At 39.6% G+C, this 27,658-nt stretch overlaps 1 protein-coding gene across 1 annotated transcript in view; it reads right to left on the bottom strand.

The window, feature by feature from the left end:
- The window catches only part of SVEP1 (sushi, von Willebrand factor type A, EGF and pentraxin domain containing 1), a 117,241-nt gene that overhangs the window by 70,907 nt on the left and 18,676 nt on the right, over positions 1-27,658 (bottom strand). Inside the window, exons 4-6 of the mRNA XM_064735572.1 lie at positions 7,476-7,634; positions 7,051-7,230; positions 1,933-2,112 (exon numbers count right to left, since the gene is read on the bottom strand). Of these exons, the coding sequence (XP_064591642.1) occupies positions 1,933-2,112; positions 7,051-7,230; positions 7,476-7,634 (519 nt within the window). The remainder of the gene's footprint in view (positions 1-1,932; positions 2,113-7,050; positions 7,231-7,475; positions 7,635-27,658) is intronic.

The following is a 27,658-nucleotide window of genomic DNA, read 5'->3' as shown; positions in this document are numbered from 1 at the left end:
TATCTTGTTTGTCAGACACCTATAAAATACATGTAGCCTCCTCAGAAGTAGCTAATTCTTAACAATATTTTTAATGAAAAAGACAAAAATTTTAAATTTGTGTAATATTCAAACTTGTATTACCTTCCAGTCTCTTAGAAAGAGATGCATGACAATAGATCTCACAGAAGTGACTGAAAACAATCCAGGAAACGTTATGTTTTGTGGCAGTGTCAGTTCTGGTTACACATGGCTCTGGTACAGTCTCAGTGAGCTAACTTGCAAATATGGCAAACTTTGCACTGATGAGCAATCAAAACCAAAAGCATTCAGAAAATCAGCCAGAAGGATATCCTGAGTCCAAGAAAGGTTTCAAGGTAACAGACTGAAGAAAACTCCATTTCAGTTTTCTAACAGAAGGATATGAAATTAATAAATTATCAATTGCAAATGCCTAAACAAAGCAGGATTTCCAGTACCTTTTATACAGCAGACTGTAAATAATAGTTAGGAGCTATTTGGACTAAAAATTAAGAGACAATACATCCATGACAATGATGATATTCAGAAAATGGGTACAAAGGGCAGCTTCAACCTTCAAGAGGAGTATACAATATCAGTTTTCTGATTTACATTTCTCCCTGAATAAAACTCCACACATGAATATTGAACCAGAATTTCAGCAAGCTTGTTCTAAACACCAGTCACAAGAAGCAGCAGAGATGCTTCCTAGCTAACGCTCTTCCCTTTCTGACAATCAAAGGTGACTTTCTCACTAAATTTTTCAGACTCAGCAAAAAAGATATTGCCACGGATAATCCAGGAATGGAGGCAATATTGCATGGTGTGAAGAAATCTTCTGATAGAAAGTAGAGCTGGATTTTATTAATCAAAATGCTAAGCTAGGAAGGATGAATTCAACTGATGAATATAGTTAATCTTCTAATTATAATATCCCAACCGGATTTCAGGGTCCTTTCCTTTTGAAGTTAATTGAAGTTTTTCCACTGATTTTAACAGAAGAAAGATTAGGATCTCTTAGCAAACTGTCTTGTTAAATTATTTCTTGTGGATTATTTTCATAATTTCAGAAAATGTACTTGCAGTTAGAAATTTATGCTCGTCTCAGACAGGTCCACATTTTTAAGACTGCAATAAAACAGTAAAGAAATAGCCTGAGGCTCAAATGAAGTCACCCTACTGGCACTGCATTTACTGGATCCAGGTGACATACACTTCACCCTAACTTTAGTCAGCACTGGATCAACTTTTGTATTGGTGGACTTCAGACTTTCCCCCCCCTGCTTCACTGTATGCTTAGAAGTGTTTCAACTGCATTTCATCATCTTCCTTTCAAAGTTAATTCAATACCTGACACTTGTCCTAAACAGATAATTTTGAAATATACAATCCTTTATTTTTTGGAACACAATACATACCTACGTATCCCTGCACAGCTGGTGTGACCTCTGAGTCCTGATGGTGCTTGGCTCTTAACTTGTGAAAACTCTCTTTCCTTGCTGTGAGTCCAGCACAAATGACAACAGCTGCACCTTTAGTCAGCACTCACAGTGCCTGGATAACATAAGCTAGTCCTTGTCTGCATGTCAAGTTTTGTTTTATGATGGTAACTCAAAATGCTGGTTGATCATATTTAATCCCTAGACCTACAGCTTCTATGTTTCTTGCAACACACTGTCTGACAGTGTCTGACACTAACGAGATCCTTTCAGTAATCAGCCCTCCACTGTATTTAAATGATAATCTGTCCACTTTCTCCATTTACAAATTCCTTCACCCTTCCCCAACTTCTAAGATGTGTATAAAACATCCATTGACAAATTCTCATTTATGTCTTAGCTTCACCAGTTATTAAAACATGAAGAATTTCTCACCTGTGATAACATGTCAGAAAAGGCTGCACTCTAACACAGAGTTAGATCAGATACCTACCCACACACTTTGGCTCCTTTGAATCCCACTGAGAGGTTCCCAGGCAGGTGAGTTTGCTGTTTCCTTCAATTTCATAGCCCTCACTGCAGATCACAAAACATACTGTCTTGTAGGAAATATCAGCTGTTGAACAGTTAATGTGTCCGTTTTGAGGAGACCGAAGTCTGGGACATGTTCGAACTGCAAAGGGGAAAAAACACCAGTTCACTCTCAGCACTGAGGATCAGTGGAATTACACTATGCCCAGTTTTCAGAGAGGTAGGAGAGATACTGTTGTACATTAGTTACAGTAGTTTGTATGAATTCAGGGAATAGAGCTAGTACAGAGTAGATTTTTTCAGAGGCTTGATACCTTCCTCTTCCTAAAACACAGAATGTATGCACACACTTCCAAGCTCACGTAAGTATTGACATAAGTTCAAACTAACAAACTAACTGTGCATCTGGTACACAGTGTGCAGCCTGAGCTGGCAATGCCTATTGGCCTCCAACACAGGGCAGCTGCAGGCAAATGGCCCCCTGTGAAAAAGGGTGTGCTCTTGGGAGTTTCTAGTCTCCAACAACGTCTGAGAACTTTTGGGGGATTTCGAACTGGCAGGCTGGTAGGGGCTGAGCACACACCAGGAACAGGCTAAGAGCTTATGGACAGGTTAGATGACAGTGTCCCAGTACTCAGGAATTTTCTCAGGCACTCTGGACTGTATTCATACAACACAGACATGTGAAGGCCCCAGCAAATCAGAAGAGATGTTCAACATGCCGGAGGAGACAGAGAGAGTAGGAAGGAATACAAGCTGTTTATATGGCTTGTATAGCAAGTCCATAAGAGACGAAAAGGAACAAATCAGGTTGTTGCTGATACAAAAGAGACCCTTTCGGGTGTCAGGCATGGAGACATCCTGGCTCTGTTCAGCTCAGAGTCTTTTCCTCTGTAACGTCTTGCAAACACTGAAAGCAGTGTGATTCCAAGGAGTATGCAGTCCTGTGCAGGATGTGTATGCAGACAGGAAAGCAGGGAAGTGAAGAGAGATTGTCTTACGGTTTTACTACTGAATCCTGATGCTCCAACACAGCACAAAGCTGCTCTGTAACTAAGATTGATCCCAGAAGATCTGAATGATTGTGGTAAGAAAAATGTAGCAATGGTATGACCTGGGTTTGTTCTTTGTTTCATGGTCATAACCCAAGACTTTACAGTAGGACCTATTTCCTCTGTACTGTCTTTTCAGGGCAGTTCCTTTTCAGCTAGGAGGTCATGCTCCAGGATTTGTGTCTTTGATCCCCTCCAGACAAAACTCTGAAATACATATGCACTACCTGGCCTTTGGGTCCCTCAAGGAGCTAAGCTATGCACACTTGCTGTCTGGAGATGAGCATGTGATGATGATGATGATGATACACCAATAGCCAGCTACTGGCTTTCCAACACTAGTGGAAAACTCTGATCAAAAACTGAAAACTGACCTCAGCTGAAGTTGGCAGATACAGTCCAGTATGTTCAAAAGAGGGATAAAAACAAATGAGGAGAGATGGTGTTATGCCCAAAAATATAATCAAGACTGCAGTTCCCTAAACTCACAGAATGGCTACAGTTCGAAGGGGCCACTGGAGCATTTCTAGTCCAACCTCTCTGCTCTACATTGGTCATTCTAGAGCACATTGTACAGGATTGTGTCCAGACGGCTTCGAGTATCTCTGCTGAGGGAGACTCCACAGCCTCTCTGGCGGGCCTGTTACAGTGCTCAAGTCACTCTCCCTGTAAAGAAGTTCTTCCTTCAGCTCAGGTGGGACTTGCTGTGCATCAGTTTCTGCCGTTGAGTCTTGTTCTATTGCTTGGCACCACCAAGAGCCTGGCTCCCTCCTCTTCAGATACTTATATACATTGATAGGATCCCCTCTCAGTCTTCTCCAGGCTTCTCCCTTCTTGTGAGGAAGGGATGAGAGGCCCAGCTCTCCCAGCCTCTCATCCCTTCCTCACAAGAGGAGCTCTGCTCTCATTTGATTGTTTTCCACAGCTTCTGTTTACGTTACTGGCAGGAGGGCAACCTCTGGTGATGGGTGGTTTCAGAGAGCAGCTTCTCTGCTCTGATTTGGGAAACTGATTTTACCAATTAACCTAATCTTGCTACTGCCGGGTAGGAGGCAAAACAGGATCTCCTCTATAAATGCATTCAAAGGGAAACCAACTTGGCAACCTCTCCTTTCTCCATCAATTGCTTACTCTGCACACAAGTGGACACCACTAGACACCTCAAACTAATTAATAGGCATATAGGCTGAATGCTGCCTCAATTGCAAGCCAGCTCTATAATTACCACTAACTGCACAGCCTCTGAAAACTACAAAAAACACATGTAAAATAATGTCTTTTTTAAAAAAACAAACAGCTACGGTGGCACCTAAGTGGAAAAAAAGTAGCAAAACCTCTGTATATGGGATAAGAAAGAAGGAAAAGAAGACATACAAATGTACCTAATATGTCTTTATGTTACTACTGTCTCACATTACTCTCTGAAGGTATTACTACTTTTGTGCTTGCATATGCACAGGCATTCTTTAGGAAGTGTATTTAAAAACAGCCTTGAAATGCTCATTTGTGAGGCACTCTGAGCTTCAGAGTAGCTTCATAATATGCTGTATCTTAACTCTAATAGGGGGAGTAAGAAAAACATATTTACAGCTGAAACTCAAATGCTCTATCCACAAGAAAGGAGGCTTGCTCTTAAAAAAGAAAGTAGGCTTGCTCTTCTACAGAAGTAGAAATACCCAATCTGCAGTAAAAAAGAAGCAAATTCTACCAAACTCTACTACTTAGGAAGCCAGAATGAATTAATAGCGGTGAGGAGGCTGTTGTCAATGTTCACGTGCCTACAGAGAAGGCAGTTCCTTCACTGCCTGCTGTCCAGCCATTTCTTCTGGAAGGACTCCACACCTGCAGTGCTCTTGCCTCCTCACGTGTGTCAGTGTTCATGCTTGCTCAGTGTCTCAGCATGGCTCTGGCAGAAACCTGTACCTGAGCCCATGTTACCTCAGTCATGGTTCCAAGCATTAAACACCAGCCCATCCTCTTATCAGTAACACGTTTTCCATTTCCAAAAAGCCAGTGGAAACAGGAACAACAATAACAGGATATTCTGCTTGCTCTGAGGTTTCTCCTAATAATTTTTTTCTGGACTAAATATGGGGTTTGCAGGTTTTTTTTTCCCCTGGGTCACTGTTAATTGCATGACATATGACTGCATTAATCACTTTCTAATAGCACAGCAGATTTTAGCTAGCAAAAGAACTGAGGACTACTTAATGTCAAAATCCAAAGCAGTGGAAAGGGATTTTCCTTCCCTCTCCTCTTCCTAATTTATGTGATAAAATACTCTTGGGATTAACAAGACAGCTATAAACCATGCCTTTGATCTTGCTCCCTTTCATAGTCTGAGTGAATCAAGACTAGCAGATCCAGCACATGTAACAGTGGTATTTTAAATTTTTTTTTTTTAATTGGAAGTCTTTAGGATGATGGACAACAGCACAAACAAAGCCAAGTCAAAATATTCCAATGCTTCAAAGTATATTAGCTCAATATCAAGACAGTATCTCAATGCAGACTTTTCCCTCACCTTCCAAATTCCCTGTTAAAGAAAGATCACACTCCAAATAGACAAATTCCTTTAAATGCTCCAGCAAGATCTTCAAGTACTAGAATCTTCCACTTCTCCATGAAAGAGAAGACAAAGGATCCCTTCTTTGTGCCTGACTGCAGCTTTTCCCAGATTTTTTGCACAAAGGGTGCCTGTGTGATAGAAGCTTTAACAGAGGTGCTGTTTCCCAGTGTCCCAGTCTGCTTGAAGCAGCACGCAATTCTGACTGCTGGAAAGTCCACAGCTCCAAATTCTGCTTCTCAAGATACCCTCATAGTACTGGCCAACAATTGATTTTCTATTGAAACGTTCTCCTCTTGTCAGTGGAAGCTACAAAGGAAACCTAAGATTTCTGTGGTTATTTTAAAAGTTCCTATAAATCTAAGCTGAAGTAAACTGCTATACAAAGAATATCCTGAGAGACTGATCTCTAGCTCAAATTCCTCCTTCCAGAACCATAAGTTGCTGTTTCTTTCAGGGCTGTAGTGTTTGCTGTACTGTCATAAATTGCTAATTCCACCAAAGATCAGTCCTGCCTTTTGCCCTGAACACAAAGCCAGGACAAGAGTTACAGAATGAGCTGATGGCTTTTATTTTCTAGCTTCCAGTGTAGCACACTAATGTCAAGGGCATTCAAGTCAAATTAAACATGCTGAACTACATCTTGTGGATGTTGAGGAGATAAAGGCTTCTACCTGGTTAATTTTTTTTTCATTCTCTCCTTGGAAGACATACGAGACAGATATACAGGCATGGGATCGGAGTTTTCATTCTAAATCATAAAAAACACAAACTCAGGCAGTTTTGTTGTAGCAAAACAAAACTCTGTTCCTATCAGAAAATCTAGAAATATTTTTTTCAGGATGCTCTTTCTTGTGTCTCAGTCTCACACCTTATTTTGGGCTGACATGCTTTCATAGTGAAATTCTAGGGTATTGTCAGTCATTCCCTTTTGAAATTCCACTCAAAAGACTTCCAAAGACCCTGCTCAAGTCCCAGGCTTTCCTATTTTTGGTAAGAAGAAATTGAAAGGAAACAAAATGGAATTCTTCCACGGCTAATGTCTCCCAAGACCAGCAACCCTCTATGCTGACAATGTGGTAGATGATCTAAAACAGCCAGGTGGCAAGGTCTTGTTACATATTTAAATACTTGGTAGGATTTCACTGGATTTATACAGTGTAGATACAAAAATTCATAGAAATTAGGTAGACAGAGGTGAAGAGAGGTTTAAGGAAGGAGTCTGTATATTCACTTGCAAAAGACTGTCCATCTAGTCAATCTGGCTCTGCTTTTTCTATTGCAGAAGTCCTTCTTCCAGTTTGTAAAGGAAGGAAACAGAGTGATCGGGTTGTTAGCCAACCTTTGGAACGAACTTTCACACAGGGCTAACAGGATCAGATCTGCACAACTGACCGTGTAATGAGTGAAGAAAACCACTGCTAAGGACAAACAACAGAAAAAATGCTTTTCAAACACATACCTCTGCAAGTAGCCTCTGATCCAGACCACTGCCCATTTGGTTGACAAAGCCGGATGCTGCTTCCAATGAGATCAAATCCTGTCTTGCATCGGATTCCACAGGCAGCATTAAAGTAATTGTTGCAGACATTCTGGACAAAGTGACCATTTTCAGGGGGCTTCAGTTCAGGGCAGTGAACAACTAAATAATTAAACAGCCACAACAAAGTGGTTACTAGCTGGAGTGCAACAGGCCCCTGAAGGAAAATAATCTTTTATAATTTCTAACTCAGCTTGCACCTCGGCATTTTTGCAGGTTTGGAATGACAGAGAGAATCTTGTATGCAATTTGACATGTCCCTTACAGTACAAAACCACATTAAAAAATTGTTCCAGCACTACACTGTGCATTCCAGGGGTATTCTGTTTGTGAATGGAAACACTTACCTTCACAGGTTTGTCCCACAGCACGATAACCCTCCCGGCACGTGCAATCCTCAAGGGAGGTACTTCCTGGTGGAGAAGTATGATTCTCATCAGGACACGAGATACAAGTGCTGATTCCACCTGGTGAACCTTCAGGCTTGTACGTTCCTGGTGGACAAGCTTTCAGCAAAAGAAAACAGAAAGGAATCAGGACATTCACCTTTCACCTAGCGCATTTTTTCAGGTGTCTTGTTTTACTCTTTCTACATTTTCATTTATATATTCAGTGTCACCTAGGGCAGGAGCATTGTCCACTTGAAGTACTGCAGACTTCTTAACAGGTTTGAACTAACGCCTACCAGACCTGGTGGAGTTATCTATAGTGACTGTCTGGGGACTGACATTAAGTCCATGATTAATCATCTTGAAAAGAAACCCAGTCCCAGAAGACACACCAGATTTTCAATGACAAAACCTGTGCAGACCTTATGCAGACATTCTTGATTCAGAACTGTAAAAAATCAGTTCAGACTTAATCCTTGCCATTCAAAACTACAAGATGTTTAATGCATAGAGATTCTTAGCTGAAAGCTAATACAAGCCAGCAAAACTCCTGCCTTTGATTTACACATTATGGTCATATGATATATGTGATCTATATACTAGATGTGCTGAAATGCGAGAGGCACAAACAATGAAGGAATTAATCATAGCAACTACTGCTTGAGGCCTTTGCACTCATTTACATTGCATTTCATATTATTAATTCTGTGCAACTGCACACACAGGCTTTAAAAACATTCAGGTGACGTTTTTCTAAGGCAGAGAAAATGCACAGGGAAAAGGCATCTCTCACCAGAGAACTTCAGATGGGTTTGATAGCTCTAAACCTTACTGCTCTCTGCCTTGAATTCTTGTCTTCAGGAAATCACTATAATTATTTGTGTTTCTTTCACAAGATGTGTGAATTAGGGGAGTGACTAATCAACAAGACAACACAGCAACTGCTGCTAAAGTGAAATTTTGATTGACCAGATTACCACTTGAAACGCAAAGACACTTGTGCTGAAAAATGTAACTGCTAATGAAAAGTTCAGGAAATATTCTATTATGCAATAGGAACACTGAAACCTGGCCAAAAAACTCTCACTCCATTAACTTAATTGTCAGCAAAATGGCCACATTTTCTCCTTCAGACTGCAGGTCAGGCCCTGTCATTCTCCCCTCAGCCAATTGGTACCATTTGATGCAGCTCTGAATGGGATGAAGAACAGCACAACCACAACCAGGCTCCAGTGACTCCCTCCTTACACAGTGAGGTGTGCTTTGCTTGTGGAATTGGTGTCTCCTACGGAGCTGTATTTACTGGAGCTCAGATATTCTGGCAGTATCAACCTCCTCTTTGGAAGCTATAAGACCAACTTGGTCTATCTCAGACTTGGATGCAAAGATACTCTGCCTCTTGTCTTCCTAATGAAAACCTACTGCTTTCTAGGCAACTGGAAAAAGAAACCAAACCAAAAAAACAAAGGCAAAAGAAAATCCATTCTCCTTTCTCCTCAGCTGTCATGAGAGAATTTACTTACATAAGCCAATTTTTGTGGAATATACCCCCCCAAAAAATCAGCCAATATGAACAGGTGGCACTTTCCAGAAGGAGGATGATTTTTTGGATACCTTCCAGAAAAAATACTTTTGTTGGTTTTTCAAAAAACTTTGAGTGGTTTTTTTGAAGAAAGCAACTGAGTGGCTTCCAGTTAAGAGGCAGTTTTGGGTGCTGAAATTGGATTCACTAATTTGTATTTTAAACACACTTTTAAGGAGACAATGCCTGTTCAGTAAGAGATATAAATACAAAAGAGAGCAATTCAGGAATGAAATAGGCAGAAAAATCCAATCTGATTTAGAGAAGGGATTTTTTAATTTTTGTTTTGGGATTTTCAGAGAAGTATTGGGAAAAAAAGTCCCTTTCATATAATTCACCTGTTCTTCCCATCCAAGGCAATATTTTTGGACTTCTGCTTCTATCCTTTGCTCTGTGCAGAAATTCCCATCTTGGACATTGCATGTCTCCAAAATATTCTCTCCTGCTTTAGATGATCAGAGTATCAGAAGCATTGCTCTGAAATCTCTGAAATATTTCCATCTGGCACTTTGTGAAGGTCTCTGTGCATCCTTTTTAAAACTGTATCCAACACAAAGTGATGAAGTGCATCCAAGAGGACACAGGAAAGAGTGTAAATTAAGCATCACAGGGGACCTGCTCTGTGACAGAGATGCCCTCCATATGCCAGCTGAAGTAAATTAGCCTCTTCTTTTCCATGTATGGCATATAAAATGACATCTAAACTAGGTGTTCCATTCCAAAAAATCCCCCCCATAAACCAACAAACCCTCAACCTAATTTCTCTTTTCCTTTCAACCTCACCTAAAAGAAAAAAAAACACAGCAGCAATTTCCTCTCTGTTTTGAGAACTGTGGAATAGAAGTAATCACCCATTCTATGATGTGAACATTTCTAACAATAAACCCAGTAATTTGCTTAGAGCTTTGAATCAGTCTGGCTTTGAAGAAAATGATTAATTCTGAAATCACACTTACAATTTGCTCTTTCCAGTCAAGCAGCAGGAGGTAAATAACACTGTTAAGATCGTTATTAATGTCTCTACTGAGAAAAACATGTTTTCCCAAATGTCCTCGTTCTTTATGTATGCTTCAAATGCTTATCACTGCCTTTACAGGAAGTTGAAGTATATCCTTAACTTGGCATTTTATGTGGAATTTTCTTCAAGTCTGAATCCCTGCTCATTGATCCCACATATGCCCTAGACATATTCAAACTACGAAACTCCACACGAGTTTCATTCAGAATCTTTGCCAGAAAGCACTGGCTGACAGAGACACTTCCAAGTGTGTGAGATCACACAGCCTATCCTGAGAGGTCAAAGAGATGATTTAAGAATAGAGCATAAGCACACTGCACATTTCCACCATTTCCATGACAGTCACAGAGGTTAGCCTGGCCACAGCTCATGTTAAAACCATCCAGAATCAGCTGTGGATGAGCAGAGCCCTGGCCATCTACTCTGGACTGTCCACATTTGATCCAGCTAGATGGCAGATCCATCCTAGCCAGCACCACAGCATGGCCCAAGCCCACATTCAGTGATGGATTCAAAGCTAAGACAGAGCTTAAGGGACAAACACATCTGAAGAGTACGTGTGGCTCAATCCACGACTGATCATACAGCTGGGAATCTTCTAGGATCAAGCAGTGCCAAATTTCACTCTAGTCACCTGTATGCATTGTACCAGCAAAAAACTTACTACAGGGAAAGATCATATTCTTTGGTCCTAATCTGTAAAAATAAATTTTTTTTCAAGGTTTGGTTCCCTTTCCAGCCATCTCCAGGTGTAAAAAGCCTCAAAACAGTGTGTGAATAAACCCAGTGTAAATAATCACCATTTTAGCACTATCAAGAATAACAAAAAGAGGCAAGAATTTAAAAATGGGAAAACAATTTTAACAGTATCAGTCTTTAAAGAGAGAGGAAACTCATATGCACACTGCAAACATGATTTTGAAAACAAAAGATGTGAATTTCTATATATGTGAACCATGTTGTTCTCTGCCCATAAGCAAGGGGAGGAGCAAGGAATTGCTTTTTGTTTAATGTAATTCTCCTCTTGAGACCAGAATAGTGAACACTGAGCTACACAAGAGGATTACCTCTTTGTTGGAATATATCTGGAAGCAGAGATTAATGTGTGAACTTGAAAAAGCACAAGGCCCAAATTCCCCAAGCACACAAAGATGGGTCATATTGAAGTTGTCATCAACAACCTGCTTTCATAAAAGAGTAGATATTCATCAACAATTCACATGCATATTCTACGGTCTATACTAAGAACAGTGCACTAAATTTCTGACCAGAAATGAAAATGAAGTAATACATGGTTACTTCAGCATGCCTCCTGCCTTTTCCTCCTCACATATGCTCTCCTAGGGTGTATAACTGACTGAAAAATTGTAAGAAAATAGAGCATGTCTATTCTGGTTTTGAACATTACTGGGCCTGATGACATGTTGGGCCACCAATAGAATGCACTTTCTTACTTATACTTAAGTTGCACATAGAAAAGAAATCACTAGAAAAGAAATATGACAGGGGTTTGCTAGAATCAAAGACCCACAGGACAGACATAAAAACATTTCAGTCAACCAACCATACTGAGAGCACACCTATACGTCAACATGTTGTTTGAAGATAAACAGTGAACATGGAATATTAGAAAAGACTATTTAAAAAAGTAAAGAACAGACTTGTAAATTCAGTAGGAATTTTATTCTGCCTTCCTACAATTATGAAATAACAGACATTTTAATCTTTATGCAAGAATTTACTATTGTAAAAGTGACAACAAAAACAAAGGCTTATTTCAGAGATTCATCAAACAATTCATATGTATTATGCACTTTGGCTTTTTTAAAACTGCAAATACTAAAGCCATCAGCGAAGTTAAACCAACTAGCACTGAACTCCCACAATGGCATAAAGTCTCCAGTCTGGACTTAAGAAGGTGGAGATAATAGGACAAAGCGTTCATCTGCTCTGTGGCATGGGATCACAATTCTTTCTCTAAGTGTACAAGTACAAATTTTAAGGATAAACATTGCTGCCTTAAAAATGTAAAACTTTCAAAATCCTGGGAGAGCAGGCAAACTCAATTCCCTCTCCAACTAGTCCAGCGCTCTAAGTCACTGAAATGGAATTATTCTTCAATTATCCCAGTGTTAAGAAAGAGGAGACTCAAACTTCACGTATTTGAAAGATTAATTTGAGGGATTTTGTATTTTTCTTCAATGCATAATTTCTTCCACTAACTACCTTTACTAAGTAATCCCTGGCATGAACCGTTTTTTCCACACTATATGCTAATGAAGGATCTGATTAAGGATTTATCTTTTGTGGGATATGGCAGGAATCAGCTAGGCAATATCCTGTTCTCTTCTGCATCACCCTGAGTTCTGTTGATACACAGCTACTCTGATGACTGTAGTCTATAATTCTCACTTTTTCCTCAAAAGCGCAAAGCCTAAATGAAATGACACTTCCATGCAAATCTCCAATAGTCTTTGTAACTCAGCCTCCAAACACCTTCAATGAGGAAAGAAACCCTAGTTTGCCATTTAAGCAAGTTGTGTTTATGATACTGTAATTATTTTTATGATATTGATTGCATGGATAGGTACTTGACAGATCTGTCCCAGAATCACAGTATATCATGAATACCTGCTCTTACTTGGTTTCCTGGCGCCCACTAAAAATGATGGAACCCATAGGTTACAGAATCTCCAGACACTGGATATGGAGGTTTTTAGTTGTGTGGATCCTAGACCTAACATGATTCCTTGTGTTTCTAGTAAATTTTTTGGAAGTTATGTGGAAGATCCACAACCAAAGCCTCAAATTAAGTCACATTTATGTCCTTGAAGAACTGCAGTCTGAAGCTGCGCGTTCTCCCTTCCACTCCTTTACTTCACCTATTATTGCTATGCATTGGCAACAGTGGAAAAAAAAAAGAAGTTGTCACTGGAGCCTTCAAGTGAGTGAAAAAAGTGCTCTGGTAGCTGTATTTGCAAATAGTCATGTATTAGATTTGCCACCACGAATAGATCTGACTATAAAACTTATTTATTTTACTAATTGGGAATTAAAATTTTAATAATTAAGGATACATGGATAAATTACAGTACAGTATCGTGCTACACCTTTCTACTTTCATATCTGCCTCTCTCAACATGACAAAGTACTGCATGATCAGATTTGTCTAAGAGCCAAGCACTCCCTTGCTTAGAAGCAGCAGTAGGAACAAAGGGCTAGTATGAATTTCTTTTGACAATAGCCTGCCAAATAAAATGCACTTTACAATGACAAGCCATGGAGTTATGTAGGAAATGGAGATCCCATTCCACACCAAGCAGTCAAAAGACTTCTTGGGATGTCCTACAGTACCAGCATACAGTGTTGCTCATAGTGCCTCCTGCCTCCAAAACTCCTCCTGCTGCTGTTGCACGCTTTAAGGGTAAGCGACCTCTGCAATGGAAGAACGTGAATTACAAATGGGAGGCCACAGCTGCATGGAACTCCCCAGACCTCTGCCATCTCTGTGTATTTCACAGTGACATCTCATGGCTTTTGCTGCAACCATCTTAGGAGTCCTTCTCAGCTTGGGCCAGTAGGATTACTGGCCAGAGACCATCACGGCCTCTGAAATATATTTTACTGTGCCAGAACATAAAGATCTTTAAGCTTGCTTCTCTAAGACTTTCCACATGATGGGTCTCTATTGTAGAGATTACCTCCAGAAATTACAGCTTTTGTTGTCACCTTTATTATCTAGGAAGATGGTTTTTCTTAAGATCTTCTGTATGGTACGTTTGTCAGGTTGCCCACATTGTGATTATGAAATGCCTTTAGAAAGATAAGGAATAACAAATCTAAACTTTTGGCAGATGCAGTAATCCACCTTTCTGCAGTTTGCAACATGTATGATGCTTCAAAAAACTCTCAAGCAAAACAACAAACAAACAACAACAACAACCAACTAAACAGAAAACCAAGGCAGGAGCATGCTAGGATTACAAAAAATAGGCAAGGAAGTGGCTTTAGTTAAACATTTGACATGTATGACTTGTACAAAGATTGCAAAGGAAAACCTTGAGCTTGTCTTTATGTGTAGGGATCAGGGAAGGATTTCTAAGTCTTAGCATGTTCTCCAGCTCTTTAATATCTCCTATTATCCCCAGCATGTGCTCTGCATTAATTTCAGATGGCATTGAACCTCCTCATCCATCTGCACTTTGTCAGTATTTTTTAAGCATCCTTCTCAAAGCAACATGATTAGCAATTTAACAAGCTAGATGTCTCTGGTCATATTTTATGTATTTTCCTCCATCTCCTTAGTAGCTCTACAAATTTTCTCTCAGGCAAAGGCAGCAGGCTGAAACAATCCAGAAGTTTAGCTGGCTCTGCATGATACATAGGGGATGGCTCATCCAAACATTGAAGTTGAGGTGGCATACAGCAAAATTGAAATATTCCACTGCCAAGTAGTCTGCAGAATTTGCTACAACACTCTGAGATGATTTAGCACTAGATTTTTAAGCACTTCAAACAGTCATAACAAACTTTCAGAAGAAAAAACGTTTTCTTGATAAAAATGAGAATCTTGGATCCCCTCCCACGGGGCAGAATATGTTGCCTGGAAGGAGATCCAATCATTGGGTGAGCATCTCATCCTGCTGCTGCGAGCATCCACAATGTGGAGAACAAGCTGCCTGCTTGAAGAATATAAGCCCAGGAGGCATCACAGCTTGTACACGTTAGGATGCCAATGAGAACCTGAGCATCTTTGGGTAGGCTTGGGGCCAGCACATTCACACAGGATTACTGCAAAGCAATGACTCTGAATGCCAAACACCCTCCTTGGTCACAGCAGCAGTATTGACAATATAGAGGAAATGCATCTATGCTCACTTTTAAAACTTTCTTTAAGAAGAAGGCCAACTATTACATGTTACAAGCAAGCTAAGTGCCTTAAACAGATTCATACTTGATCCACTCTTGCATTGGAAGAACATAGAGCAGTGAGATGTATTTTATATGTTTTACAATCCTAAAAACAAAGACTACTGATAGAGGTTACTAGATAGACTTTTACAGGTTACTTCTCTTTTTGATTCAAAGCATGTGGCTTACTTAAGAATGAGAAAAAAATTCCTGATTCCATGCACTGTAACTTTAAAAGAAATCTACTTATGTTTCATTCAAACTACAAAAATAGCAAGATAGATCCTGACAACTTGTGCAGTATCTATATACAGAAGTGACATTCTGGTATTGAAGCGAAGCTCATTGGGTTTAAGTGTCAGTGCATTTCAGGCAGTTACAGGTTTGCTGCTTGTATGGACATAAAAGCCAGCCTTGGTGATTCATTGGAGGAGACGCCCAAACATATACATGCCTATCAGTGACAGATATCAGTTCATACCAGCACTTCTGATTTTTAAAACTTGAATACTGATTTATGTCCTCATGTCCCCATGTACTTATAGAAGTTATCATGCTAAAAGTGTAAAACTAATTCCAAAACTACAAAAAATTCTTTCTGGGAAATTAATTCAGTTAATATTGTTAAGTTTGTTAAGCAAATAAAGATTATGTATGAATTTATTTACATGCAAGTGAAGGGGGTTTTTTTGTCTACAACTTCACGTAGAGTGAGACCCTTATACAAAAAGGGGAAATACAATAAATTCTGAAAATGCTTTGCTCAGAGCAGCACTGCTATACAGTAGGCTTCTGCAGACATGGTCTTTATCATAATCACAGACACACATTCCTCAGCAAACCTTGATCACTGCTGATGTGATAGCACATGCTACTCTAAATACAACTGTTCTAAGTGCCCTGGATGGCATCCTGCTATTTAAATATGTAAACACTGAAAAGGAGCTTTGCCATCCTGTACTAGTTGCACTTGTTTGCCATTTTGGTATTGTGCCAGTGAGGGTGCACATTCTTTTCTAGAACAGCAAATTCAAAAAAACCCAACAAACTGACTGACTGATGTAAAGAAAATTCCATTAAAGAGAATCCAAACATTTTGCTTCATTTGTGCTACACACAGATGAGTAAACACCTGCTTGAGAGATCTAATACCTCTCTTGTCTGAAGGCACTGGAAGCCCAGGATTCTCTAGGCCTGGTCTAACCATTTTACCACCTATCAAATAATTCTACTTGTCTTTTCATCCTTTCACAAAAGGTTCTGGGTCAAGAAGGAAAAGAGAAGGACAAGAAAAGGACATGTTTGCACCAACCTATCACCTGCCTCCCTAACAGGAAGGACTAATAATCAGCAACTAGGTGCCTAAAGGGGTAAAATTATCCCTAGGTCAGATCCCAAGTGATGGCTGTTAGATATGGAAGAGCTGAAAAGCTCCCCTGGGCTGTGATCTGTGCTGCTCAGCTAACTGCTGCACGACCTAGAGGCACACACTGGGGAACAAGAAATAGACTTCTTTATCCACAGCTTGAAAGAGGGACAACTTGGCAAGCAAGGAGTCTGAACTGGGATGAAAAACCCATTCTTTAACAACTAATGCGCTACACCCAGAGGAATGTGGACAGAAGTGAGAATCTCCACTGCCTGCAACCCCTGGGACTCGCTGAAATTACCAAAATCCAGCCAGCACTTGCTCAGCACAGCCTGCACTTTCTTCCAGAAGCAGGGAGCAGGAGTCTCATGTTACAGCTAACTCAACACATCACCTTCTCGTGGGGTTGCTCAGTTTAACAAAATAAGGGAGAAGGGTTTAGAAGCTGACAAAGCATGCATCCCAATCTCCACAACACTAATAGGTTACTGCAGGGAAGAACGTGCCTGGTGGTTCAAGATCCATTTCCACTATGTTTACCAACTCAGCAACTTGAAAAGTTTTGTGTTCAGTGATTCTTGGGACTTAATAGTAACCAAAAATTACTCTCTGCTCAAACTCAGTGAGCAAACTGGCTTTCCTGAGAGAAACCAGTTGTGTAGGGAATCCAGGAGTAGTCAAGAGACATTCTCAGATTTTCTCATTCTCATTGATACAAAAATTGTGAATTTTCTCTCTGACAAAATATGAACAGAGCCCTGTATGTTCCTGAATAATTTTGCTAGCCTAACATGAAATACTCCTTTTCTTCTGTTGTCTCCAACACCCACTCCTTACAGCTTCTGGTGCATATAATCCTGGAGTTAAAAAAAAACCCAAACCAAAAAAAACCCAGATACCTATTTCTGCCTCCTTTCTCTGCAGATCAGAGCAGTGCCAGTGCTCAATTACAGATGGGGAATGCAGCAAGTAAAAGTTATTATAAACAGGAAAGAGAAGCTATTTCTGCCAGACCCTCAATAAACTGTCATTACTGCATTAGGTGCCAAACTTGGCCTCATTTCCACATCCCTTATTTTTATCATTAAATATACTTTTCAACAACAGTGATTATACTCCTATTAAGTAACATTTCTGAGCACTGAAGATATAGCACATGACTGTGCAGATGGAGAACATATGTCACTATTTCCATGTTTATTTACTTAGCAGCCCAGAGTAGGAAACAGAGCTTTTGGTTAACTTAAGACTGCTGGAGGACATGCAATGGCTCAGGCCAGTAATCAGGCCATAAAAAGTGGTGGTTTTGCCAACTATCTTTTTACATATTGTGAAACTAGCCCAACTATTCCTGCATAGAGTTCAGTAAGCTGTTGTAAACTTGATGTTATAGTTCCTATTTAATTCCTGGAATCACCACTGATACTCCTGATTTACTGTGAAAAATGCCATAAATCCCACTCCTCATTCCTCAAGCAAAACTCTTATGGAAACTGACAGGATTCCCTGAATTCTTTTAATATTTTCCAAATATGTATACCAAAAAAAAGTCTTGTTTATGGAAAGCCAGAGCACTGAGATAACAACTAAGTCAGTATGCTCACTACTAACTGCTGCTTGCTCAAGAAACATTTGGAAAACTGACAGCTTTTCACTTCATTTTCTCCAGTTGCCCTTGGCCCCCCCTGCCCCCATTCCTTTGCAAGATATAAAAGATGTTCTTAAGAACAGGTCTGACCCTTGCTAAAGCAGTATCTGCTGCAGGAAGAGGGTCACTGCAGATCTGAATGGAAGAAAGTATTTTTAAATACTAAGTACTGTGGCTGTCAACAAAGTGAACATTACTGCTGCAAATTAAAGGGGTGAAAGATAAAACAGATTATGTTACAGTACCTTAACCAAATATAGAGCCTCAGGCCTCAGTCTAACACAGCTTCCTTCTCTGAAGAACTGCCATTTAAAACATTTCTGAACCATGCTTTTCATCCCCCACTAGACAGCCACTCTTCAATGACCTAATTTTCTGCAATGCAGGAATCTTCCCGTAAAGAAGGAATTCCAGGGCAGTGAGTCCTACATTTCTAAGGCCCCCATTTTGCTATCAGTGTTGACAGAAAGTGCTAAAGTAGCACCTGTAAGATCCAAGGACTTTACTGAAGAGCAGTTGATCAAACCAGAACGAACCCTCCTGTGGCAGCTGCCAGAAAGGGAGCAGGGAAACACCAGAGTGAGGTTTCCCAGGAACTGTCTCAACCTCTCTGCACATTTAAGTGAATCTATGCTCTGTGTCTCACTTCTCCATCCTTTTCTCTGCTTGAAAGGCAAATTTTCCACCTTAAAAATGCAGAAACTTGTTGTCTTTCTAAAGGGCAGTGAGATTCTTTGCATGTTTTGGGAGGAAAGGACTGCTATATTTCCAGTCCTACCTTCTCCCTTAAATATAGCTCTTTTTATAAGCTCTTTTGCCATAAACAAGACTACATACATCTTCAGAGACGGAGAATAAGAAGGAGGGAACACTTTTAACAGCAATCTGAAGCAAAATGGAAAAAAAAAGGTAAGCAGCAAAAATTATTAAATCACTGCTCAATGTACCCAACACTCAAAATTATCAAACCACAGAGTTTTAGCTAGAAAATCTATTTCTAAATAGCACTTGATTCCAAATAGTTATCTTCACAACATAATTAATGCTACCTACAAACATCCCATTTTTTCCTGAGATGGAGACAAATTCTAAGCTAGTTGCTTCTACTTTTGCAGACTGTGAACCAGTGAGGGTGCAAGTGACATTTTATAAACTACCACTCTGATTATGAATGCATAAGGCACTGCACTTTCTATTTCAATGTCCCAAAAATTACCTTAAAATAATGAGAATAAATCAATATCTAACATCACTGGGAGTGAAATTCAAGATGTTATAGACAGCTTTGTGAAACATCACATTCATAGACCTTGAACTTACTACCATTAATACTTGCCTGTGCAACAGCCTTGAGGCAAAAACCAGACAAGTCACAGCTGTAATCCATCACCTCCATCTGGAGGGATAAGTAGGTAAAAAGAAGCAGGGGAACAAGAAGGCAATAAGGGCCTTCTCACAGGCTCTCAGAGTGCAAAGTTGCCTTCTTGTCTGAGACAGAGGGGAAGGTGTCTAGGCAGCTGATGATAAAATGCTGTTGATGGTGATGTACTATCAGGAGAGTGAAGACAGTAAAGAATCCTGGAGGTGAGCAAAGCAAGATGCCTCGCTTCTTAAGTTGGAATTGAGGGCCATACATATGCTCTTGGGGCCACAGGATAGTTTATTACTGCTTCCAGGCCAAACTCCTCTGGCATCTGGGCTGGGAGAACAATTACCATGGGCGAGTTTTGGGCCCTTCACTACAGGAAGGACACTAAGGCACTGAAGTGCGATCAAAGAAGGGTAGCAAAGAAGCAAAAGGGTCTAGAGCACAAGTCGCTGAGGGAGCTGGGCATGTTTGGCCTGGAGAAAAGGAGGCCCATGGGGGGAAATTATCGCTCTCTACAACTCCCTGAAAGGAGGCTGTAGCCAGGTGGGCGTCAGCTTCTTCCAAGTAGCAAGTTATAGGATGAAAGGGAATGGCCTTGAATTGCACCAGGGGAAGTTTCAGTTGGATACTGGTAAAAAATTCTTCACCAAAAGGTTAAGAAAGTCAAACATTGGAAAAGACTGTCCAGAAAAGTGGAGTCATCAAACCTGGAGGTATTACTAGATGTGTAGGAATGGTACTTAGGGACGTGGTTGAGTGGTGGACCTGGCAGTGTTAAGTTAATGGTCAGAATCAATGATCTTAGTGGTCATTTCCAACCTCAACAGTTACATGATTCTATGAGTATTGAAAAGGAGTATCACTGCTAGGTAGTGAAAAAGGTAGGCATGATGGGAACCCTCAGCTGCTGCAACACTAAAGAGACACTGGCAGAGGGTCCCTCAGTGTCCGAGGCAAGTAAGAGCCTTCTCAATACAAATTTTGATCACACTACTTCTGTTCTCAGGGGTTTGGACTGTGAGCACAAGTTGAGCTACTGGTCCACATTAAGAGCCACACATGAATGCAGCTTGGCTACTCTCACTATGAAATTAAGCGACTAATGAAAACTAAGTGTCCTTGCCTCTGTGCCATGACCTAACCAGAATGCCTACTGTGACTTGTGCCATGACCTAGCCAGAACACCTGTGCTGCCACTGGGACAATTTTTTAGAGGTTTTGGCCAACCAGGAAGAATATGGGCGCTCATAGAAGTGCCATGTTTCAAAAAAGGTATTGCACTTCATAAGGCATTTTGAATTTCCATTCAGAAATAAAAGAGATACAATTTTATATATGTGTTTTACTCCTCTACAATTCACAATGACATAAAAACCTCAAATGTAGGGATTTGCAAGTGACAGCATATTTTGCTAAAAAGTTGAGGCAAAAGCTTAGATTCTAAAATGAGGGAAAAATTTGCATTTCATGTGATATTCTTTGCAAGCTGACAACAGAAATAGGCCTAAAGGATCGGAATGTGCTTAGGCATACATATTAATGCCTCTGTGAGACAGAAAATAATGCAAGTCCAAAAGAAAACACCAGCTTAAGAACATGTAACTCTTCTGGTAAATGACTATGATGCTTGGCAAGCACTACTTACATCCTGTGCTGACACCATGACTCCTCAGAACAAGGCCACTCAGCCTCCCACTTTCCTCCTTGTATTAGAAAACCTTAGTCCTGTGAACTGAGTTACCTGACTGACTTTTGCAGTATTTCACACTCCTTCAAGAAAGCCCCTCTTCCATACCTTCTTTCTTGGGACTCAAGGCACCACTGTGTCACAGGAATAACAGATACAGAAGATTCAGACAAATTGCCTACTGCATTTAAATTTCCTAAAGCATTTCCTCACTGCACTGGACTCCCCAAAGTGAGCATACACAGTGTGGCTGATGTCAGATGGACTGGTCTTGACTGCTAAGATGCTAAAGTTATTGCAGCAGGCTTTAGCAGACTGGCATTCCCATGCCTGCACAGGCTTCATGGTATGTTCTGAAGTCAGCAGGAGGGCAATGTGTGAAACAAGGCATAGATAAAGAAAACACAGTAACAGGCCAGTGTTTTTTTCCAGAGCTCCAGATATTTTTATACAGGCATAAAACTCAGAATGTATGTCTTTAAATTCATGTGACTTAGGGTACTCCCAGCCCATCATGTAGGTGCTTCTGTGTTCCACCAGAATACTGCCTCTATCTCTACACAGCTTCTAATACCACCTATGTATATTTCCAGATATGAGTTGTTCTGGGGGAACACAGTTAGAATGCAGCAAGCACTTTTCTGCCATAAAACCAAAAACTGGAGCTGACATGGAGCCTGACAGTAGTCAGAGCAATGCTATACTCTCAATTAACCTGTGAAGTACTAACCAATAAACAGCTTAGAGTTAATGGCAATAAGTTTTGAAAAAAAGACTTGCAGTACTAGTAGCCTCAATGTAGAAAAGTTCTTGTACTTTATCTTCTGGAATTTTTGAGAAACAAACCACATGCGACAAGGAGATGGCAATTTTGCATGGATACTTACTAGCACTTACAAGGGAACACCCTTTCTTTGTACTTTTTGGGGGCAAAAGTTCCCCCTCCACCTTTTTTTTTTTTTTTTGCATGCGTGAGCGTGTTCAGAATGTTTCTTTGGATGTCAGGGGAGAAAACCCCCAGCAGATTTTTGTTAATGGCCAAGAGAAGGAGCCAATTCTTAAATTGTTACAATAAGTGCAGGTCTGCATAAAATCAGCACATCTGCCCACACTGACACAGATGGTAGATATTTGCCATTTCTCTATGCTTTACACTGCTTATTTGTTTCAAACCTGTCAGGTCCAAATTGTATATATAAGATATGGCTATAGACCATATACTAGGCTAGACCATATATTTACAACATTATACTCACTTCTATAACATCAGCTTCTCAACTCCCCACCAATCCCAAGGTCCAGTCATTCTTCCTAGTCTTATTGACTAAAACATTTCCTATTCAATAAATTTCAGACCAGGGAGAAAAAATTTAACTTCTCAAACTACAGTCAGGTGTTGGTTTTACTAAAACATCTGCACTGGAATTGTTGAGTTGCTGCTCTGTCTTTGTTTTGCATGGTTACAAACTAAACCCTAGGGTTTTGGCCTGAAGATGTTTCCATTTTTATGCGGAGTCCTAATTCTGTTTTCATCAAATCACCTACAAACCCAGTAAAAAACTATTTCCTGTTTGATGAAATCAATCTGTGCTGCTGCCTTCTCATTCCCTGGGGACCGGATCACACTCCACTATGCAGTCAGCATTGTTTCAGGTTGAGAAATTTGGGCTATCTGCAGCAGATTTTAGGCTGATAGAAGAAAACATGGCAGCTTGTAAGACAATCAACCAAATATTCTGGTTGCTGAGTACTCTGCAGGTATAATCAGCTTATAATAGAATATCTATAAGCTATCTGTAACCTACATGCTGTAATTCTTCTCCAAGTTGAGTGGGCTTTTGAACCCTTTTCATCACAGTGATTTTTCCACCACATCCTTCTCACTGTCCATGGTCTTTGCTTGAGTGAGAAGCACTTCCAGAATCTGAAGTGCTTCTGGACCCCTGTGGGTCTGAAGAAGCAGAGAATGTGGGAGAGAGCGAGAGCACAACTGCAGAGGGCAGAGAGGGCTCTTCCCTGAAGCAATTGTGAAATGATCTGAGGAACCTGCCAGACATTTTCCACAGACAGCACAGAGAAGTCAGCTGGAGAGGGCTGAGCCAAAGAGGGAGCAGAAAAACAATATTAGCCCTTCCCACTGTAATGTTTATGCTCTTGTGATAGTGGTAGATGAGTGAACAGACATTATTAGAAGAAGCCTCTATATTGCCCTTTGGATACACATCCCTTGAAAGGCTTTACATAGGTCAAAATCTGCAAACAAATAACTTACTTAGATGTGGGTTATGACCTGATGAGCTTTGTGCATTTTTGCTTCTATGTTTTCTTCTCCCTCTGAGCAAAACAAAGGCAAGTAACATGTCACCACCTCTGAACATTTGCAATTGCTGCAAACTGCACTTTATACACAATATTATTGCATTGGGAGAGGAGTAGATAATTTTGTTTAAAATGTTGAAAATACTTTTTCTTACAGGGAAAGCACTTTGCAATGTACACTGGCTTGGGCAGAATGAATTTCACAGCATAACTGAAGAGAAGGAATTAAAAAAAGGAGAAAATATTCCTACACTCCTACTTAATTTGAAACTGATTCTGAGAGCTAAAGTCAAATTTGTTTGACATGTGACAAATACAGTGTGTACTATCCATTAAAATCCAAGTGTAGAGACACAGGGGATGCCTGATTTTGTCACAATAGGAGTGCTGTGCTCAAGTCCAGTTAAAGGAATCATGTTTGACAAGACTTCAGGAGCAATTTATGATGCTAGAAATCCTGATGCTTATTCACAACCTCACAGGTACTAAGACTGAAACTTGTAAGTTAATTGTAGAAGAAATTACTTTATAGGAATGACTTAAGTAGTTAAATGTGAAGCTTTGGAGCCCTGGAGAGCCACCAGGAACAAAGTAGGTAATTAAAACGAATGTTGAGTATTTTAACCACTCCTCACTTCAAAAATTAACACTTGCTTTATACCGCTATCTCATTTAATCCTTGATGTACTGTTTCAAGAATTTAAATATTTTCTTCTCTAGGAGAAAACCTACAAAAAAGCTCACAGAATGATAAGTTGTCTGCTTTTAATTTTTGAGATGGTAACAGTTCAGGAACAATATGTCTACAAAAACATCCAGGCTTTGTGTTTCTGAAAAGGTAGTGAAAGTCGACACTATGTGATCCACAGAGGTAAACAAAGAACATTGCAGTAGAAAACTTTTGATTAAGGATTTCAGGGGACAGCTATTCCAATAAGAAGATCAGGAAAAAAGAGTAAGTTGTACATCACTTTCTAATATTCCAACAAATGTATTATAGAAACACTTCTGGACTTAATAGGAAAGAGCCTGATTTAGCATAAAAACTTATTTTCTAAAGCCTCAGATAACATCTAGATGGGAAGGATGGATGTTTTTGTACAGGTGTAAAATTACATCCCTGTTTTTCTGGTCTGCATATGTCAAAATTGAATCTAGGTTTCCACCTTCACCCTACAACTTCATTTGTTAAAGAAATTCCTCAGGAATGGTGCAGAAATACAGAGAAAACTTTTTTGTTGGTTTTGTTTTGGTTTTTTTAGCTTCTGAGGTTTCTTTTTCTGCCAGAGTTGAGTTTAAAATTCAAGGAAGACAAGTTACATGGTACAGAGTTAGGAAAAAAATACCATAGAAACATTGCTACCTATATTAGCTATCGTGTTACCTGCAAATTTTACTTTTGCAACAGAAGATTTATATAGTTGGTACACAAGGTGAAGAACCACTCAGTTCCAAAGACTTGATCCAGATCTCATTGATACTAGTGGAGATATGCTAATCCACTTCAACCAGCTTGTCAAAACTATGGACATGGTGAAAACCCACCAGCAGCTTCATGTGCCATTTATTTATGTGAAAAATTTGTACCAAACTGACTGAGAAAAGATCCTTTTTTTACAATTTTGCAGGTAAAGCCCCTGCAGATGTTAAAACTCATGCTTGTCTTTTTTTTTCATGGAGAGCTCATGGTCTGACTCTAGAGTTTGCTAAAGAACTTTTCTGGTGGACAAAATCTTGATTTAAATTCACTGCCAGAAATGCTTCATCTTCATAAAGCAGGTTGTACACATGGGAAACAAACTGCTTTGATGTCAGAAGTCACCTAAAATAACAACAAAACTACCATAGGATCATGTAGCAATCTTCATCTCTCTCAATCATTCACACAAAATAAAACAAAACAAAAAACCCCAAAAACTCAATCAAAAGCCTCTCCTGAGAAGAAGAACATGCTGACAATATATTTTACATTTTGAATCCAAAGGAATTTACTTCTATGGTGTGCCACATTTAAAAAAATCTTGCAGCATCCAGTTAAGTTTTCCCCTCAGCTTTGCTTTGCTTTCTATAGCAACAAGTAGGACAATCTCTACCTAATTTTCAGAAGCAAAGCACACAATACTGGGCTTCAGGGGACTAAATTTTAAGAAAGCAGATTTAAATGTAAAAAATCTGGAATAGCATGTCTGCATGCTTCTGGATGTATTTATTTTGCACACAAAACACTTGTAAAAGCCATTTTTCTCCAGTCTTCATGAAAACAATAATTATTAATGCTTTTACATTATTGTTTTAAGATTTAAAAAGACTTTTAAAAATATAATTAACATGCTAAATTTCCATAGCCATGTCTATAGCATTTGTTTTTTATACCCACCTTTCTCATCCACTTTTCTTCCAGTACTCTCAGTGGAAAACCACTGGAAAACTTAGTTACTTTTCTCCTGTAGTCACCCATCATGTTACCCTCACTGGAAAAACACATTTACATTTCTTTTGTATTTAACCATCATGATGTCTCCTGAAACCCATAAAGAGTCACAGGATTTATAAGAAACAGAAAAAAAGACACAGAATGGCAGGAAGGAATATTTTTGCCATTATTAATTTAGGCATCAATTCAGCATTACTTAGTTACGGGCATTTTGCATCCTTCCTCCTGGTTTAGCTCCCTCCTCATGACAGCCAGGCATTTTGACACAGCATACTCACAATAGAACCTCTGTGTATCATCACAGATTGAAAGTCACTTTTGTGTAACAAATGATTAAATTGCAAATAATGAAGTATACAAATGCATCTCATCCCCCCGCAGGTTAGAGAAATGGGATCGTGATTAAAGAGCAGTAAAAGGGGTGAATCACAGGCTGACAGAGGTTGTACACAGAGAAAGGTCTCTCTAGTACAGCTTTTCTGTCTCTACAGCAGGTGAGTCTAAGTCTTTCCAAACTGTTCAGGTTTTGAAAGCATTTCATTATTGCTTCATTAAGCATGTACATTCCGACTTCCTTGCACAACTGTAATCCAAGTTATTTGAAATCATCTGATGTAAAATTTTTATTTGCTTTCTTGTTTTGGTATTTCAAGATTTGCAGGGTTATGTGACACAAAATACCACACTTGCAGCCATTTAGCACTTTTTTCAAAGAAATGCCCTTTCTTCAATTTGTCAGTTTTTAATGGCTGCAGGTCTTACAAAGAACCCTCTTTTAGTGACAGCTGAGTTAGAAATCAAGAATATTTTTCTGATTTAGAAATTGAAAGGAAAGGAGGAGAGAGAAATCAAAACAAACTCCCACCCAGTTTCAAGATGCAGAATAATGAATGAAAGCATAAAATAGCACTGCTTTGTGAGACAGCAAGAAAATAAGTTCTAAGGGTTTGAAAATCTGCAGTTCCATGAACTAATTCAAATCTTCAGATGCAACAGGCAAATTTAGCCCAAGATCTTACTATGCTTGAAGATATTTTCCACACTCTTTTTCACACTCCCTTTCTTGCTTTCTTTTCCCTCCCTGTCTGTCAGAATCTCAGAGTGGTGGTTCTCCTCCAGATCCATGGCAGGCACCTGCTGAGGAGTACAGCATATGCTGTATGTGGAAGCCTTGGAGGAAGACTTGAAAACTTGGAGGAATCTTGAAAACTTAGTTAAAATTTCCAAGTACCATCTGCCAAGTTTCAAGATGGTTGGCAAGGCTTCATTTAGTCAGTAACTCCTCCAGGGTAGCTAAAGAAATACCTCCCATAGAGAAATACTGAGAAAGGGTGATTCAGCTTCCGGGGAGTGGAAGCTCCTATCAAAAGGAAGAGAGGAAGGAGACAGCATGGCAGGAGAAATATTTACTTTCCTTTGACTAGATGATTGGAGTCACCACTGGAATTAATGTTCTTCCTGTGTGTGACTAAGGAAAGAACTGTTAGTAGTGTATCAAACTCAAAAGCTTTTTTTCTAACTAGAAAGATATCCACTTTATGAACATCAGGTTTGGTTTTGCATTCTCAACAGGAACAATCCAGAAAATATCATGGAAAAATGCTCAGATGAAAATTAGGTCCACAGTCCAAGAAACCACAAAATGCAAATCCTCCCTCCCTTGCTGGACCTATATATCCTCAGTTTAAAGTCTTTTCAGTAATGTGTTATGAGTTAATATTTGTAAAAAAAAAAAAAAAAAAAAAGAACTTTTCACATGTTTTCATGTTTCATTGGAAAGGCTCTTTAGAAATCTAATCCATGT

This window comes from Zonotrichia leucophrys, chromosome Z (assembly GCF_028769735.1).
Source record: "Zonotrichia leucophrys gambelii isolate GWCS_2022_RI chromosome Z, RI_Zleu_2.0, whole genome shotgun sequence".
Classification (NCBI taxonomy): domain Eukaryota; kingdom Metazoa; phylum Chordata; class Aves; order Passeriformes; family Passerellidae; genus Zonotrichia; species Zonotrichia leucophrys.
Note: the sequence above shows the minus strand (reverse complement) of the source record. Positions and strands in the feature narration are given on the sequence as shown.